General features: G+C 36.0%; 1 protein-coding gene across 1 annotated transcript; it reads right to left on the bottom strand.

The window, feature by feature from the left end:
• Positions 1-4,434: 4,434 nt before the first annotated feature.
• Positions 4,435-16,362, bottom strand: LOC104524038 (junctophilin-1-like). The gene is made up of 3 exons (XM_010166783.2): positions 15,710-16,362; positions 6,962-7,057; positions 4,435-5,098 (listed from the first exon to the last, which is right to left on the bottom strand). The coding sequence occupies exons 1-2, from the start codon at positions 16,328-16,330 to the stop codon at positions 6,977-6,979; spliced, it is 702 nt and encodes a 233-aa protein (XP_010165085.1). The 5' UTR covers positions 16,331-16,362; the 3' UTR covers positions 4,435-5,098; positions 6,962-6,976.
• Positions 16,363-16,603: the final 241 nt, after the last annotated feature.

Raw genomic sequence — 16,603 nt, 5'->3', positions numbered from 1 at the left:
TGTGGTCTAATACAGTGTCTCTGCCAAGCTGTTATTCAGTGAATTACAATTTGGAAATCTGAGAGAGACATATCTCCTCTATCAAATCCATGTATTGATCTCAAAGGAATTCAGGTACTGTCATGGATTAACATACACACTATTATTGTGAAAGATAACACCTGGAATTCTACTCTGACTATATTCTGTATTCCAGTTTGGATAAATCAGCACTAAAAAAAGCGGAGTTCAAAACCTACGGCTTAAAGCCTGTAATTCACCTCTCTTTCATTTATTGCTCTTTATTTAATGAAAATTGAAGCCACTTATGAAAATAAAACCTAGTCTTTGTCTAAATGTATGTGCCTCAATTTCCATAGAGCTGTACGATTAATCAGTGTAAGACATGGAGGAAGACATATGAAAGCTCAGGCAAGTGAGCAAAACCAAATTTCCAACACAAGGTATATTTTACTCCATCAAACAAGCCACATGTTTGTATATCAAGCCCAGAAATCATCATACCACAACCTCCCAGTAAATCACAACCCTCAACAGGAGTCCTTCATCTTCTGAATTAAGAATCAGCTTCAGCTGTGTGGCCAGTCTTTTTCACAGTCTTACCGTGGACATTTGTAGTGCAGTTTATAACCCACTTGATACCAGATTTTTTCCTCAACAATGATGGCACTGTATTGGTTTCTATGAATTACTAAGAGACATTAGAAATCTCCGTGTATTAAATTTTCAGTAATTTTCTTTTCTCTTCAATTTGCACATACTGTGTTTAAATCAGTGTCCTGATGTCACTGAAATCAGGAATGAACTTCCTAACACCAATGTAGTCTTAAGAGGCAGGCATTCTTTATTGGGGCTCTGGTTGCACGGGGGATCACTCCACCTATTGTGCATACAGACTCACCCCTCTAAAAAAGCTTTACACTATCAAAATATGCATATTAATTTCTTTTCCAATAAATTATTAACATATTCATCATATTTCCAAGAACTCATTAATATATTTAAATTTCCTTTTTGCATGCGCACTGATGTCCTTTTTATTCTCTTTGGGGGTCCTCTGGTGGTTGGGAAACTTTTGTCACTGTGCCCTTTAACTAAATTTTTCTTTTGTGCATGCTTAGTTCATCTTTTAGCCTGTTTACAGCACTTCTATCTCCACAAAACTGGTTTATCCTAGCATCACTACCTTATCTACCCTATTGATAGGACTCGGTGCCCCAAATCTACTATAAACTTGACTAGGCCTAGCAGATACGTAACTTATCTTTCAATGTCACCTTGTTTAAGCAGAGGGGTATGTTCTCTCGGAATGGTATCACTGATAACAGGGAAGGTAAGTATAGATTTGAAATTAGAATATAGTTGCTTAAACCAGAAACAACAGTATGTGGAAAACTGGACCAAATGAAAATCGTGACATGACACATGCAATTCTGTGTAGGACAAACTGCAAGAGATAGAGCTTCCATGGCTATAGTGAGCTAAACTCACTGCTCCAACAAGTGTGTCCAATAGAAAAAGGATGAGATAATGGAGTAAGTGGCTGAAGTGTAGGGGCAAATGGCTGTGTTAGGGAAAAAGAGAGTAAGTTGAATTTGCTAGAGTTGGAGGGTCAGTGGGTAGTGGAGGACAAAAGATAATTCAAAGAATAGTGGAAGAACAGAAAAAATACAAGCAAAACTATTTCAAGAGTGACAAGGAAAATCCTGCTCTTTTCCATCGCTGAAAAAAAATTCAAAACTTTCCCTTTGGAAAAATGGCAATCAATATACTGCCAGTTTGCACCTAAAACCCCCTAGATAGCCAGTCACAAGTGATTGTGAAAAATATTAGCTGAAACAAACACATATTGACATGATGAAAATTAGATTATCAGATTAAAAAAAGCTGTCTGTTCCCTGCTTCCTTTTTTTTTTTTTTTTCCTTCTAGCAAACAAAAGGAAGAAACATGAGAGCTTTTAACAAATACTGTAAGCAGCTTCATTTTTGCTATTGGTTTTATGGGGGTGAGGGATATATTCAGCTGTTATGGTGATGGTCTCAATATAAACTGTTTAGATAAAATTTCTACTTTTTCCTCCTAGTCTAAAGGCCATTGACATTATAGACACTTTTTCTTAAAGACAGTGTGTATGGAAATTATATTTACCTCCCACAATAGTAGGAGGTGTAATGTCTATTATTTTGCAGTTTCTGTGTCCAGTAGAAAAATTTAAGACAGTTACTGTAGATGGTTCAGCTACAGCATATTGCCATACACCACTTCTTGCTCAGACTTAACATAATTTCTATTTTTTCCTGTTTCTGTGAATATTAAATGAGAGAATGAGAAGACTACTTCAATTGAAAAGCTTATTTAATTTCCCTTTTCTTCATTTGCATTGTTTGTTGAATTACATTTCCATAGGAGAATGGTACATAGAACAGTCTATCCTGCCTAAATGGTTCAAATGAGCTATGTCAAAAATCACTTGGACAATAACTCACAGCCATGTTTTATTAATAAACAACTAACTAAGAATGTTACTATAGCTTAATATGTAGTAAATTTCTGCAGGCTTTGAATAGTTGTATTCACATTATTGTCGGAATCTTTTAATATTGTGTAACTGTATCTCAATAGTGCTTTTAATAGATATGTAGTGTGTCATTAAAAGTTACATAAATATTTCGAGACTTTTACATAAAGAGGTGTTTACTCCTTTTAAAGTCAGCACTCAATTGTATTAATGATTTTTTTAACACATGTCTGTATCTGAAAGGCAAATTGTAGTTATATGTAATGAAATTTCTGCTTTTGAATCCCTCCCTTTGGAAGGCAAACGGAAAAGATTCCACACTTTGCATTCTTTACTGATTTTCTGATGGGAAGGTAAAGGACTACCTAAATACTACGTAATGAAAGGACTAGACACATTAAAAAGCAATGATAACAGATGATCTTTTTCCTAGAGCCTTTGGCACCTCAACATCATTCATTTTCTGTTTTTCTGTGTATACTATATATTGTTTAATCAGATAAATGGAGTTGCCCAAGAAACCAAACCTCAAATTCAAAGGTGAGAGCTCACTGCCTACTGGCATCTATGGGCAAACACACAACTGTGCCAGGAGAAACTATTTTGCCTGGGAAAAAAATTTCTTGCATGAAAGTGGGGTAGAATTTTCCATGCTAGAGCAAATCTTGGAGCATTAAGTTACATTGTGTGTCCATGTGATTTTTTTCCCCTTTAGGCATAGCAGATGCATTCCCATATAAACCCATTTATAAGTTTACAATTGAAATAATCCACTGTTAAAAACATCTCAGAGAAGAAATGTTCATCTGCTTTCAGACACCATAGAAAAATTGTTGTAGTTCTATGTACATGTTGAATTTTGAGAACCATGAACACTGATAGGCAGGGAAAGCTGTTATATTTCTCAGCTGATTAGGAAAACTTTTTTCCTTCTATTTCTGGACAAATTATTTGCTTGTTGCTGTTAAGATTTATATATGCCTGAGTATATTACCACATTCATAGAACTTAAATATTTCATGTCAACTTTACTTTCATTATTGTACATGTTATACAACGTAGATCACAAAATGTCAGAGAAGAGCTGTCTCAGTGAACTTGACTTTAAAATTTTCTGGTATTACAGTTATTTCTGTTTATTTTTCTTTACAATGTATTTTTCTCTACTTGAAAAGCCAAAATTTTTCTTTAGGGAGTAGGTTATTGTGTAGAAAATACAAACTCTTCAAGTAAAGCTTTGTGCTGGTAGAATTATTTTAAAGAATAAGACAGTAACAATTACTTCTTAAAAATATGTTTCCATTAAATAGGAACTAGTAAGAACATCTGCTCTGCTTTCCAACTAAACATTAAGATTTAAGTACAGTTGGCTGGTAATCTGAACTGGAATCACAGAAAATAACCAGCTGATTTACCAGTTCAGCAAATGTAGTGGCTTTAAGATAGTTGTGATGGTGAATTTTCTCTGAGTAGAATACTGGCTCACAAACTTCATGTTAATTTTGAACCTATGAAGACCTTGAGAAGGAGGGAAGTCTAAAAAAGTTGTTGATTCACTTACAAGGCCAGCTGTTAATGGACCAGTCACTCACTGTTTAAAACAAGATTGATTAAACCACCCCTGTAGCGGCAGTATAGTTTAAGATACTAATTTTATAAAGATATAAAAATCCTGTATCAGAAGATAAAAGAAGGTACATAAGGAAACTTGACTTTTTTTTTAAAAAAAACAACTTTATATTGTTTCCCAGGATCATTTTGTTGAAAACACTAACTCACAATGATTTCAAAGGGGCCAGGACTTCACCCATTTTCCTGCTTCACTCCTTGTTTATTGACTGTTAGAAAAACTGTCTCCAGAGAGCGAACAAAGTAATTCATAAACAGGAAAAAGTAGTCTGAAACTCTATTAATAACCAACTTATTTTTATTAGAGCAAATACAGTTGTGAAAACTGTACATTGTACATTTTGGGTCAAGAATTATAAATAGAGAAACTCATAGATAAAGAGTTCATTCTTTGACAGCAAGAAACTTTAAATAGACAAACTGACATTATTAAGTACATTGGCAGACTTCATTGTGCTGTCCAAAATGTAGTGTACAGTATAACAACCAATTATAAATAGCCTTTCATGTAAAATACAGCTGTGCACATTTTAGAAAAATACCAACAATTTGTTTGAGCTTTGTTTTAAAAAAGCTTATAAATCATACATATTTATAAATGGTACTAACATGCTGAAATTTATAAACATTTTTATAAGCTTTGTTACTCATTATTTCCAGAGCATAAAGTATTTTAAATAAACATTTAATAGGAATTAAATACGTCAGTTACAAAATTACCTCTCCATGTACGGAGACAGGGGGTGATTTCATTGTTGGATGGAACATTTTGTCCATTATGTCAAGGCTTACACAGTAACTTTTAAAATTTTGATCTTGTTTAAAAATTACTTTCCTAAATTTAAAACACATTTTTTTTTAAATAAATATACAAGTTTTATTTTCATTTGCTCTCTTTCTGCTTTCTTCTTTATCCACACTGGTCAAAACACAGGATTCTCAACATACTTCTGTAAAAAACACCACGGTGTTACTGCCCTGCTTGGAGCTGCTTCGCTGCACATTATTCAGTCCACACCTACGTTACTTTAATATGCTGCATCAAAAGATAGCTAATGTGTTTTTCAAGAATGTTGCCCATTAAACCATGCAAACACTTAGAAAGTTTACAAACAGGTTCAAAAACTATATTGTATGAAAGATTTTCTAATAGAGATAAAATAAACCATAATACAAGCCCTTTGCATTTTGTAGCTTTAAAATAAAATATTTACTTGCCAAATGATCACACCACATATTTTCAATAAAGAAGCATGCTTTTGATTACTATAGGGTACAATAATTACAGTATAATGGCACATAAAAAGAAACATGATCACATCATTTGAACAAAGGGCTGTGAAACTACTTAAGACAAACTTTCCAAATGAAAAATTTTGAGGTTTTTTTAATGCTGAGGTAAAATTCTAAATATATTTTAAAGACACTGAAGGCATCAGATCGATAAAACAATCAACATTTCTAAATGCTCCACCTGAATGTATTCAACACAAATCTAGTATTTTAAAATTACTGTAATTTATTATGAGCATTAGCTAGCTTAACTGTCATTGGTATTAATGTGTACTCAGACAAGACTTTATTTTAACTGCTGGCAAAATACCTCAGTGTTGAAACATAATAATTCAAATCATCAATTACCACAGCACCAGAATTAAAAAAAATAAATAATTTAAAAAGTCAACATGCAAACCCTGTATCTCATCTTTCTTGGCTTATTCTGATATTCCACCTCCTGTTCAGAATGTGCTGATATCAACTTAAGATTCTTATTCTTTTATTATGAAAAATTTTGCTTGCTATTGGCATAAGCATTTGAGCACTTTTAGGAAGATACCAACATCTTCAAATTTTTCAGTCACGGTATATTACTTACTAAACCTTAAAGCAAAATCGCTCCTCAAGTTTAGGAACATGAATTTAAGAATTTTATCTTCAGATTAGAAAAAGAGATTTCATTGTCTGCTTCTGCTACTAAGCAGAACTGGTAGCTTTCTCCAGGTTGGACTAGACACTATGTTATGGCTATACATCAAATTTCATAAACAACGAATTAACAGAATCATGCACAGGCAAATGAAATGCGATCTCCCAGAACACTGCAGGAGATGTTAAAAGCAGCAGGTAATGGAATAAGACTGGTGACTGATGCTGCTAACTATTTCTTCTAATGAGATAGGAGTGAACGCTGGAATCACTTCTACAGCAACAGAATCCTCTGACCACATTCCTCTGGCAGTCGTTTTCCCATCTCCCCACTAAAAACATCAGACAGCAAAATAGTAAGGCAGCTGTTAGCTTCCATCAACAAAAAGTGCAGCTCCGTACATTTCCAGTTTAGTCATACTCTGCTGGAACAGATGGAGAAGCCAACGCACTTCACTGGCGGGGCTGCTTCAGCAGATTATTTTGTTTGTTTTCCAACATGGCTGCTTGCTTCAGCTTTCAGAGGACCCCAAAGCCACGAGCCATCAGCAGAGAAACTGATCTTGGCCCCTGGCTGAATTTTCCAAGTTTCATCTCTCTTGCGTCCCATCCTAATTCCAAGCCTCCTTCCCTGTGTCTGAGTATGACAGGTGCCATTTAAAAGGCTGATGACACAACTGCAGAGAACTGTGGGCTAACACCACTAGTTGTCATGACTTCACTGAAGGGTCAAAACAGTTACATTATTAAATAACTATGTTGAATCACATTCAGGCATAGCTAAAATTAAAGTAGGGAACATTAAAAGTATGCAAAGAAATTAAATCTTTATCATTTGAGGTGGGGTGGATATGGTGATTTTTATATGAAAACAAGACCTTTCTTACCTTTCCTAATTCCAATCAAGTTAGAAAATGGACAAAAAGAATGGCTAAACCAATATTCAACAGCATTACCAGGGCGATCATGACTGAGTTAGGGCCCTGAAAATAAAATAAAGAAATCAGAATTAATGGAACCTTCCACACAGCGCACAACAATGAACACAGCCTGACTTTATAATTTTGACCTGTTTTGACCTTGCTCTGAAAGACTGCCTACATATTAAAGATACAGACTCTGCTCCTGAAAGGTAGCTATTACCCTTGGTAGTCAGGTGAGCTAAATATCACCTGCGGGAAAATGAGCTGGATAAATACAGGTGAGAGTATATTACTACGCTGTTCTTAATCATGCTGAGATTGAACTGTCTGACAAATATGACTGCACAAACAAATGAAAAAAAAAATCACCACAAAAATAGTATCAGCTTAAAATAAAGCAAAACAAAGAACCTGAACTACTTTAGGAAAGCTGGAGCACTTCTCCTCATCCTCATAGCAGGTTCCTTTCGTGGTTCCAACTCATTGCAGAACAGAAGGAGTTTTGCATGACAATGTGTTGCACAAAAAGAATACCCCCTTTTTTGATAATCGAAGTAAAAAAAAAATGTTACTTACTACTTCACTAACATACCTAGCAACGTTTCCACTACAGATTAAAAACAATTTTACACCTTCAAAATTACAAACTTGCTTTGATTTACTCTGACACTTAGTGATCATAAATCATAATTTTATAGACCTATTTAGTGAAGAAATTAAAAGTAAAAATATTGCTTCTCTCCCTCACTACAGCTAAACTTCATTAGAAAATGTAATCATTACGTAATTTTAGTCTTTCTGTGAAGTCAGGAAACAAAGTTTTTAGTTCTTTTCAGCAGTTTTGGGAAAAAAAAAATTAAACATGGATGCTTTCTGCTGAGCAACATGAAATAATGTCCTGAACAGAAGGAAATTCTCAGTTCTTCCATTCTCTTCTTAACATATATGGCTTACTATAATATATTTTCGCAGAGGTTTGTATACTCTTATATATTAAGGTTGCATATTTACTCTAAGCAGAAACAGAAAAACTCTTCATTCAGACAATACTTTCCTAAATCACAAAAGTGCCCCCAAAATCTTCCGAGCTACATAAGGATCACTAGCTTGCCTAAGAAGGTATATATTTCATTAGAAATTATGTAATTTTTTTCACTTACCACATGAGGCATGCCTTGCAGAAGTTCATTATGCTTCATGACAATGCTAACATTAGTGACATAATTTCTGGAATGCTAAGGTGAAAGAACTTGCTATTATTAATTTGCTGCAGCAGTATAACTGGTAAGCTATCAAATAGTACTTGTGGTATTATTATATCACATGCTCTCATCCTGAACAGTCTCATCAATCACCTTCTACCAGAACATACCTTCACACAGCAGTTAAGATGGCAGGCCAGATGTGGACTGCTAAATTCTTGAATAAGTCACAAAATAAGTGTTGTCAAGTACTCCTTAAATCTCTGGGCGGTCTAATCCCAACCAGCACCTCTATCCATAAAGGCCATAAAGTTCCCTTTGCACCTATTCATAGGCATCTGTTCACATGCTGAGGAACTGGATGTTCAAGTTCAAACAATGATTGAGACTGTCAGGACACCAGTGAAATGTTGCCACAGGGGTAAATGGTATTGGCAGCAACATTCACTTTTTTGCTTCATGGCAGAATATCTAAAATATTCAGTAGGAAATTGAAGACTAGGTTTAAGGTCTCCTTAGTCACAAGGATTTTGAATACAAAATTCCCACTTACCAGTGGTATGTTTTAACCTTTGGGTCACAGAACAGAAATGGAACCACGTTCCTTCCTTCTTACTGGAAGTGAGCCACCATGTGCCAAAGAATATGAGACACTTGGTGACAGAGAACAGGCATAAAAGGAAAGCACGACTCCAGGCATCGTTTAGTTTCTTACGAGCACTGTAAGCAGCCTCGCTGTAGCGATGTGTAACTCAAGGTTAATTTCTTCTTTCTCTTTCTGGTATGGTCACAATTGTGCTAGCTTGGGTACTTCTATGCTTTTCTACTGTGAAGGAAATCAAAGTTCCCACTAGCATTCCCACCAAATGCATTTGGCAATGGTGAGATTTATGCATGAAAGCCATATTGGAAGACTTTGAGCAATAAAACATGTTTTACTTGAAACAACAGTTACTTTGAAAACCTCTCAGTTTTGTTGTCTTGGAATGTCAGTGCCAACACCTTTAGAGTGAACCTTCCATTTAATGACAACTTCTTTTACAAAAGAAATCTCAGAATCGACAAACAGGAATAGTACGTAGAAGCTAATGTTACATGTATCTCGACAGCAAGTCTGATTACACTATTAATTTCCACTAAGATTTGGATTCAGCATCTTCCTCTCCAGTGGTGAGACACTGAAACAGGTTGCCCTGAGAAGCTGTGGATGCCCCATCATTGGTAGTGTTCAAAGTCAGGCTGGACAGGGCTTTGAGCACCCTGACGTAGTGAAAGATGTCCCTGCCCATGGCAGGGGTTTGGACTAGATGATCTTTAAAGGTCCCTTCCAACCCAAACCATTCTGTGATTCTATGATTCTAATAGGGCCTTCCTGTGTAACTAAAATCAGGTCAATAGGTCCTTAATAGTTTGGGATCCCATCTAAAGGTTTTACCATTATACTGCACCAGGAATTGCAAGGAACTGTGAAGGAGATCATTGCCTAATACCATTAATAATCACTGGGATTTGGGCATCTAATGCTTTGTATCTTTGAAAATAACATCCACGGAAATCAAGGTGATTTACTACTACTGAAAAAAAATTTGGACCTATGAGGACCTCATAGGACCCAGGAACTCATTCATTACCTTAAATATATCATGAAACAGCATCCTGATAGCTGCAAGACAGCTTTTGGCTGAAAGGCAAGTTGTGGCTGCAGCTCCAACAGCAACTTGGTATCATTAGTGAACAGTCTTACAGAATTAAGTTTGGTGGAGGGGATTCTCTGTTGATGCATCTGTCAGTCAGGTCAGGCATAACAATCTCACCAGAATAACATTAGATACATTAGGTTAAAAAACCTAGGGGCTATTGTTTGAATCAAGAGACATCTCATCTACATAGACAGAAGAAAGTGACATCTTAAGGGCTGCTGATTTTATATGAAGATCAAAGAAAATGTGTTATTTGTTTATGATAATGAGTTTATGCTTTATACAAAGAAGTAAATCCCATCTATGTGCATTTTATTTCCTCTTCTGACAACTGCAACTGTCAGCCAAAGTAGAATTTCCTGATACACTAAAAAATGATCAAAAAGCATTGGTTGGAGCACATGGTTATCATGCAATAAAATATTACCTGTTTTGTAGACACCTATGAAATGCGCATTCAATGCTTTAAGACAAATACTATAAATAAGACTTTAGTGTCCTGCAAGGGCTTAAAATAGCAAAGGCCAAAATTAGTCTGAACAGTCCAAGAGTGACTAGAACAGGTGCACTAAAGAAGCTGCAGTAGAAAAATTCCAGTCCTGCTTAAAACCTGCCCTTTCAGCTTCTAGTAAGTCAGACACTTATGTAGTTAAAAATATAATCATACGATTACTTTTCATTTGGGGAGGGAAGAAAGTTATTTTCTGAAAATGTAGTGCCAGGAAGTATTAAGACTAGTCTTGTAATCCCATTGCATTAGGAATGTCCATTAAATTTAGCATAAAGTTCTTGCTCAGAGGTTTTTTTTTTAGGATCAGGCAAATACTGATCTATTTTTTCTAACGTCACAGTAGTTATATCCTTTACTAACTGGATGTTAAGTGAACAAAGGGATGAGAGCAGAAGCACAGTGGGTAACATTCAGCAAAATGTAATGACTTTAGATACAGGTAAAAACCAGGCTAAACACTCTGTGTGGCTTAAAAATTCTTACCAAGAAAACAAAAAAATGACAATACAGTAGAACACTTACTCCTGGGCTTGCACCTGAGCTAGGGCAACACATGTTAGGAAATTCAAATGGGTATTCATTAACTACACTACAAGGGTGTTTTTTGCAGCCCAATCCTACTTATCACCCAAATCCAAGACAATCTCAAATTAGCTCTCATTCAAGTAAGACAGGAGCAAGCTGATACTGGGGCTAGAGGCTGCTAATGAGCAATTAGGAACAACAGGTAGTACTAGTCTGTGGTCCAGTGTCTCTGTGCACACTTCATAGTGTGGTAAATATAAGATAATTTGAAGGTACCTAATGCTCAGTGACAAAAGCATGATTTACCTCTCACTACAGTAAATGCCTGCAAACAAGTGTCTGTTTTGGAGCAGCTGATAACCAGTGATTTTGTCAGAGTGTTTTATGCATGTTTTCACCTTGATAAAGCTATGACAGAGTCCTATGGCTCTTTCTTAGGAGCTCTGAAATGATTCTAAACTTCTATTTTTGAACATCAGAAAATAAGTATACAGAGAAACACATTTATATACTTTATGTGCAGTGTGGTGATATTTTTAAAGCATAATGCCAGAAATAGGGATATCTAGAGAATCAATACTGTTCCTGTAACTAACTTATTGCATAGACAATATTCAGTGATGTTCCTAAGGATGCAAAAGATTCACAGAATATATGAAACATGAATTTTATTACTAAAACAGTTACTGCAGACTTCTCTGTAAATTAAATTGTTTAAAGTTCTTAATCCAAATTAAGTTTATGTTCCATTTAGATGTGAGAAATGGCTTTGATACAGATACATGAAAGGAAGAACTGAAAATCATATGTCCTAACCTATGTTTTTAGTGCTTTCTCACTGAAAACCCGGAGAAAGCACAGCACAATTTTATACAGCACTTCTAAAAAGCTAATGAAAGTGCTCAATAAATATTATAGGCTCATTCTGTGTTCCAAAACCAAGTTTTTTGGATCTCTTTCCATGAGAGTGAGAGTTTCTTAACAAATATATTTTTAAATTTCTATGGAGGATCTAAGGCAGACATACTTTAAAAACACAACAAAATAATTTGTCAGGATGACTATAAAGCAATTGCAATTACTGATTTAAAAAAAAAAAAGCCCCAATGCAGCCCTAGAATTCTGAAGTCTCTCAACATTCACACATACTTGGGGATAAACAGAAATACACTAAACTGACTTCTCCTCAGTAACTGTGCACTCTTAGGTCAGCCACTGTGTAATTCAGCACACTATTGAGCTCAGTCCAGGAGCACTGCAGCACAGGCTACTGTTTTTCTGAAGCTGAAAAGTGATAGTGAAAATTAAAAAGAAAAGTGTCCAGCCAGTGTTAAGTTATTCTGTACTACATCTCTCCCTCAGTTTGTTACACCAGTAGGCTTCTTCTTTCTGCTTTAATTGTTTTAGGATTTGTACTCATTTAAGCATTTTAAAGCAGGAAGCATGTAGGAAATTTATTCTATAAGGGCAAATTTATAGACACAAATGGAAGACATCTTTGAAAAAAATTACATACATCTATATATATTTTAAAATGCCATTATATAAAAAATGGGTTCCTAAACTCCACCCTCCTTCCTTACTGAAATGCTGATAATAAGAATAATGCAATTAGTTCGCTCGAAAAGAAGCAGAGGGACAGTTCCCAGATGATCTGTAGTAGCAGTAAACAAACAGTAGCTAATGAACAGAATCTCATGACTCTTCCACCTTTTCTGATAACAGGCTATAAGTTCATGGTCCTTACCCTGATTATTCCAGAAGGTTAATAAACTGCTGTTTAGATGCCCTACTCAGTTTCTTAAGGTGAAGACTTCCTCAGCTCTGAACCATTATTTGATTTGGATGGAATGTAGGAAAATTAAGGACTATTTCTAGCCACTTATTTTCACCAGAGCTGAACAAAAATTCCAATTCAGGCTAAAATTCTGTGCATGCTCACTCAACATTTACAAGCCTGACAGCTTTGTGTTACCCTACATAGGAGTCATATCTGTGAGATCTGAAAGGTTAAAGGGCTGATACCAGCTGTAATACAGATTTGCAGATTACAAAACCACTGTGAACATCTACTTTGATCCGCACAAAAGAGAATATAAGCTTCTTTCTGCTGAACTAGAGGATATCGTCTTGGCAAAATGCTCATTATCAAACTATTCAGTGATGGCTCCAAAAACTTGGCATCTGAAAACTGATGTTACATTTAATTAATATCATTAAAAGCAACTTAAAACAAGACTTTTTTCTAAATCTGTCCAGGAGCTGGATCTTCTTACACATTTACCTGTTAGCTTTGAAAACTATTTTATAAAGTGTACTTACAGAAAGTGATTTAATGTGTCAGATTTTTTTGCCTTGAGTCTTTCATTGTAAGATATGTTTTAATCATTCCTGCAGTTCTTTGTAGGACTTTCCCTTAAGGTTTTTTTCATTTTAAATCCCTGATTTATGGACACTGTGTTTTATTCCAGAAGTGGTTGCACCAGTGCCAAAACCAGATAAAACAGACTCCCATGTACTCTTGCTTAATCTTTCCTGTTGATAAATCTAAGGATTATATTAACATCTCTGAACAACAGCAGCAGACTGGGAGCTCATGCTCAGTTGCCTCTCTTGCTCCTGATCCACTAACCTTTTCCAGTTCCGATCCTGCGTGGCCAGGCTCTGTTAACTGTCTTTCAATATAAACAGGCAGCTAGAACAAGTCCAGAGAAGGGCCACCAGGATGATCCAAGGGCTGGAGCACCTCTCCTATGAGGACAGGCTGAAAGAGTTGGGGCTGTTCAGCCTGGAAAAGAGAAGGCTCCAGGGAGATCTTATAGCAGCATTACAATACCTGAAGGGGGCCTACAAGAAAGCTGGAGAGGGACTTTTCATAAGGGCAATTAATGACAAAACAAGGGGAAATGGGTTTAAGCTGAAAGAGGGTAGGTTTAGATTAGATATTAGGAAGAAGTTCTTCACTGTGAGGGTGGTCAGACACTGGAACAGGTTGCCCAGGGAAGTTGTAGATGCCCCCACCCTGGAAGTGTTTAAGGCCAGGCTGGATGAGGCTTTGAGCAACCTGGTCTAGTGGAAGGTGTCCCTGCTGATGGCAGGGGGGGTGGAACTAGATGATCTTTAAGGGCCCTTCCAACCCAAACCATTCTATGATTCTATGATTCTATATGATCTTACATTTTGCTGTGCTCCACATGGATAATTATACTTGCATCTTTCTTAGCAGGTGATTTGGATCAGCTTGTATTGGTAACCTGTTGTCTTCATTATTTATCAGTTTCCTGGTTTATGTGTCTTCTGTAAACTTAATGTGTAAGACTTTTATGTCCTCTTCCATGTCATTAATGTTAATAAAATAGAGCGGCAGAATTAATCCATGAATGACCACACCAGAATAATACCAAACTACTGATGTTTTTCCAATTACTTTTTGAGAACCATCAGTCAGTTTCTTAAAAATTATTTTAATGTGACATTTAGCTTTTGCATTACTGGCTTCCTTGTCAGAATAAATAACTGTGTAAAAGCAAATCAAGTGACCTTCTTGACTGAGGATATGATTCCTCTGTCACACCTGAACATGTCGAACTTGTTTGACAAGGTCTTTTACAATGCATGTTGGTTGGAAATTCTTACACCTCTTTATTTTTAAATTCTTTATTAATGAAGTCTGGTGTCAATTATTCAACTGTTTGCCTGAGATCAGTGCAAGGCTATCTGGATTTCATTAAATGGGTCATTCCGTTTAACCCATAAATAATGACACACTTTTTTATTCTACTGGAATATAAAAAATGATTTTAAAAAACAATGCTCATTAAAAAGAAATATTATGACAATTATCTAGACCTCTTCATTCACTAAAGGTTAACTTTAGGATCTACAACTAACATTTTCCTGAGTTTCTCTTGGCCCAGAAATAATTTTATCATCATCAGAGATTCTGAATTCGATAACCTGGCTTTTTCTTCTAACGTGGAATAGAAATGCTATTAGTTATCTTTGCTTTTCTGCATAACTATTGGTAGTTCTATTATTTCTAAATAATAACAAGATTCAGATTCACACTGATCTGAATGCATAGTTTTAAAAGTCCTTCTCCATTTTGTGATGAAAAAGAAAGTAACATTTTTCACAACATTGTGAAATGCAAGAATTGTTAGATACATGCATTTTAAAACAGTTTATATTTTGATGCAAAGTGCCTGTTTTTAGAGCCTACAATCAATGCAGACAAAAAGTGAAAATGGAAGATTGTCTGGATTGGGTCAGACCACAGACTACTCCAACAGTATTCAAAAGTAGACCTTTGGGGAAGAGCATGAGTGTAACTCGCAGTACTGGCCAATTATCCACTGAAGTACAACAAACACTGTTTTGTGGACGGAGGAGGAAATATAGATATGTGTATCTGCAAATATCTGTCTGCACACATACACAATACACACATGTATATATATAGATACACACACTAATACGCACACTAAATAACACACTTTTGTGTTTATGGATGCAACAGGGTGGATGCAACATGGATGCAATGTTTCAGAAGTCTGTTCATATGTGGCTATTAAATATCCCTTCCCAGTTTTCAAAAAGGATAATATAAAGGACTGGAATATTTCTTCCTCACTTCAGTCTGGTGTAGTTGGTTCTAGCTAGCAGACTGTATCCAGATGAAGATTTGACAGAAGGGAGCTCTGCCTGTCTTTAGGTTGCAAAGCTCAGCGCTAGGAGGCAAAAGGACAGTGAAAAGATTTCTTGAAGTACTCACCGAGCTGTTTTCTACTTCTTTTTCCACAGCTGAATGTGACTCATTATTAGCTGGGTTCTTTGGTGCAGTAAATTCTGGTTTCTTAATTTTTGTGTCAGGGTTGTTTTCTTTGGCATCTGGCTTACCCCCAGATCTAGCAGGACTTGACTTCTGTGAGGATGGTATCCGTGCAAGTGCTGACGATGATGGGTTGTCATATTCATCTTCTTCCCTGAGCTCCTGTGGAAGCACTGTTGGATTCATTTTTACATAATAACCATGGTAGTGACCATGCAGCTCCCCATTCTCTGTGCTGGTGGGATTGTGATGGGCTGCAAACTTTGGCTGGTGTTTCACAGCTACTTCCTCTTTCATTGGTGCTTTTGAATATAAAGGCTTGTTAATTGTGGGTGTTATATTCTCAGTGGCTAAAAGCTTTTTTTCTTGACTGAGTCTTGCCCCAGAATTGGAGCTTTGCCTTTTCAGTTGTTTTGAAGGAGAAGCCGCAGAAGAAAGTGCAGGACTATGCCTTGGACTTGCTTCTGGGGTTCGAGGGGGTGTAGTACCTTTTCGATAAAAGTGAGGTGACTCTTTTGGAGTAGGTGGTTTTTCCTGAACTTTTTCTTCAGACTTCACTTCCATTCCTTCTTGAAATTTTTGTTTGATATAATCAGGGCCTGAAAAATAATGCAATAGAAATGTCATGATTAAAACACAAATAAGACTTGACAGTAAAACTATTGCATTGGGATGTCAGGCTGTGTTAGCCTTGCTAAAATGCTGGGAGGGGTGGGTGTTACCAAAAATCCACTGACATCTGTAGTGATTTACTCTAAATTGCTCAATAGTTGATGTTACTGTACTTTTTGTTAACTGTTGGGACTACTTACTAATTTGGTTCAGTCACTTTATGTC

Source organism: Antrostomus carolinensis, unplaced genomic scaffold (assembly GCF_000700745.2).
Source record: "Antrostomus carolinensis isolate BGI_N321 unplaced genomic scaffold, ASM70074v2 scaffold16374, whole genome shotgun sequence".
NCBI lineage: Eukaryota > Metazoa > Chordata > Aves > Caprimulgiformes > Caprimulgidae > Antrostomus > Antrostomus carolinensis.
The sequence above is the reverse complement of the archived record's forward strand: the minus strand, read 5'-3'. Positions and strand labels throughout refer to the sequence as shown.

Bases quoted from the DNA above. Each gene is read 5' to 3' on its own strand.
- LOC104524038 (XM_010166783.2), bottom strand. From the start codon at position 16,330: ATGGAAGTGAAGTCTGAAGAAAAAGTTCAGGAAAAACCACCTACTCCA. The intron at 7,058-15,709 runs GTGAGTACTTCA...TTTTATTTTCAG, and splicing joins AAGAAGTAGAAAACAGCTCG to GGCCCTAACTCAGTCATGAT.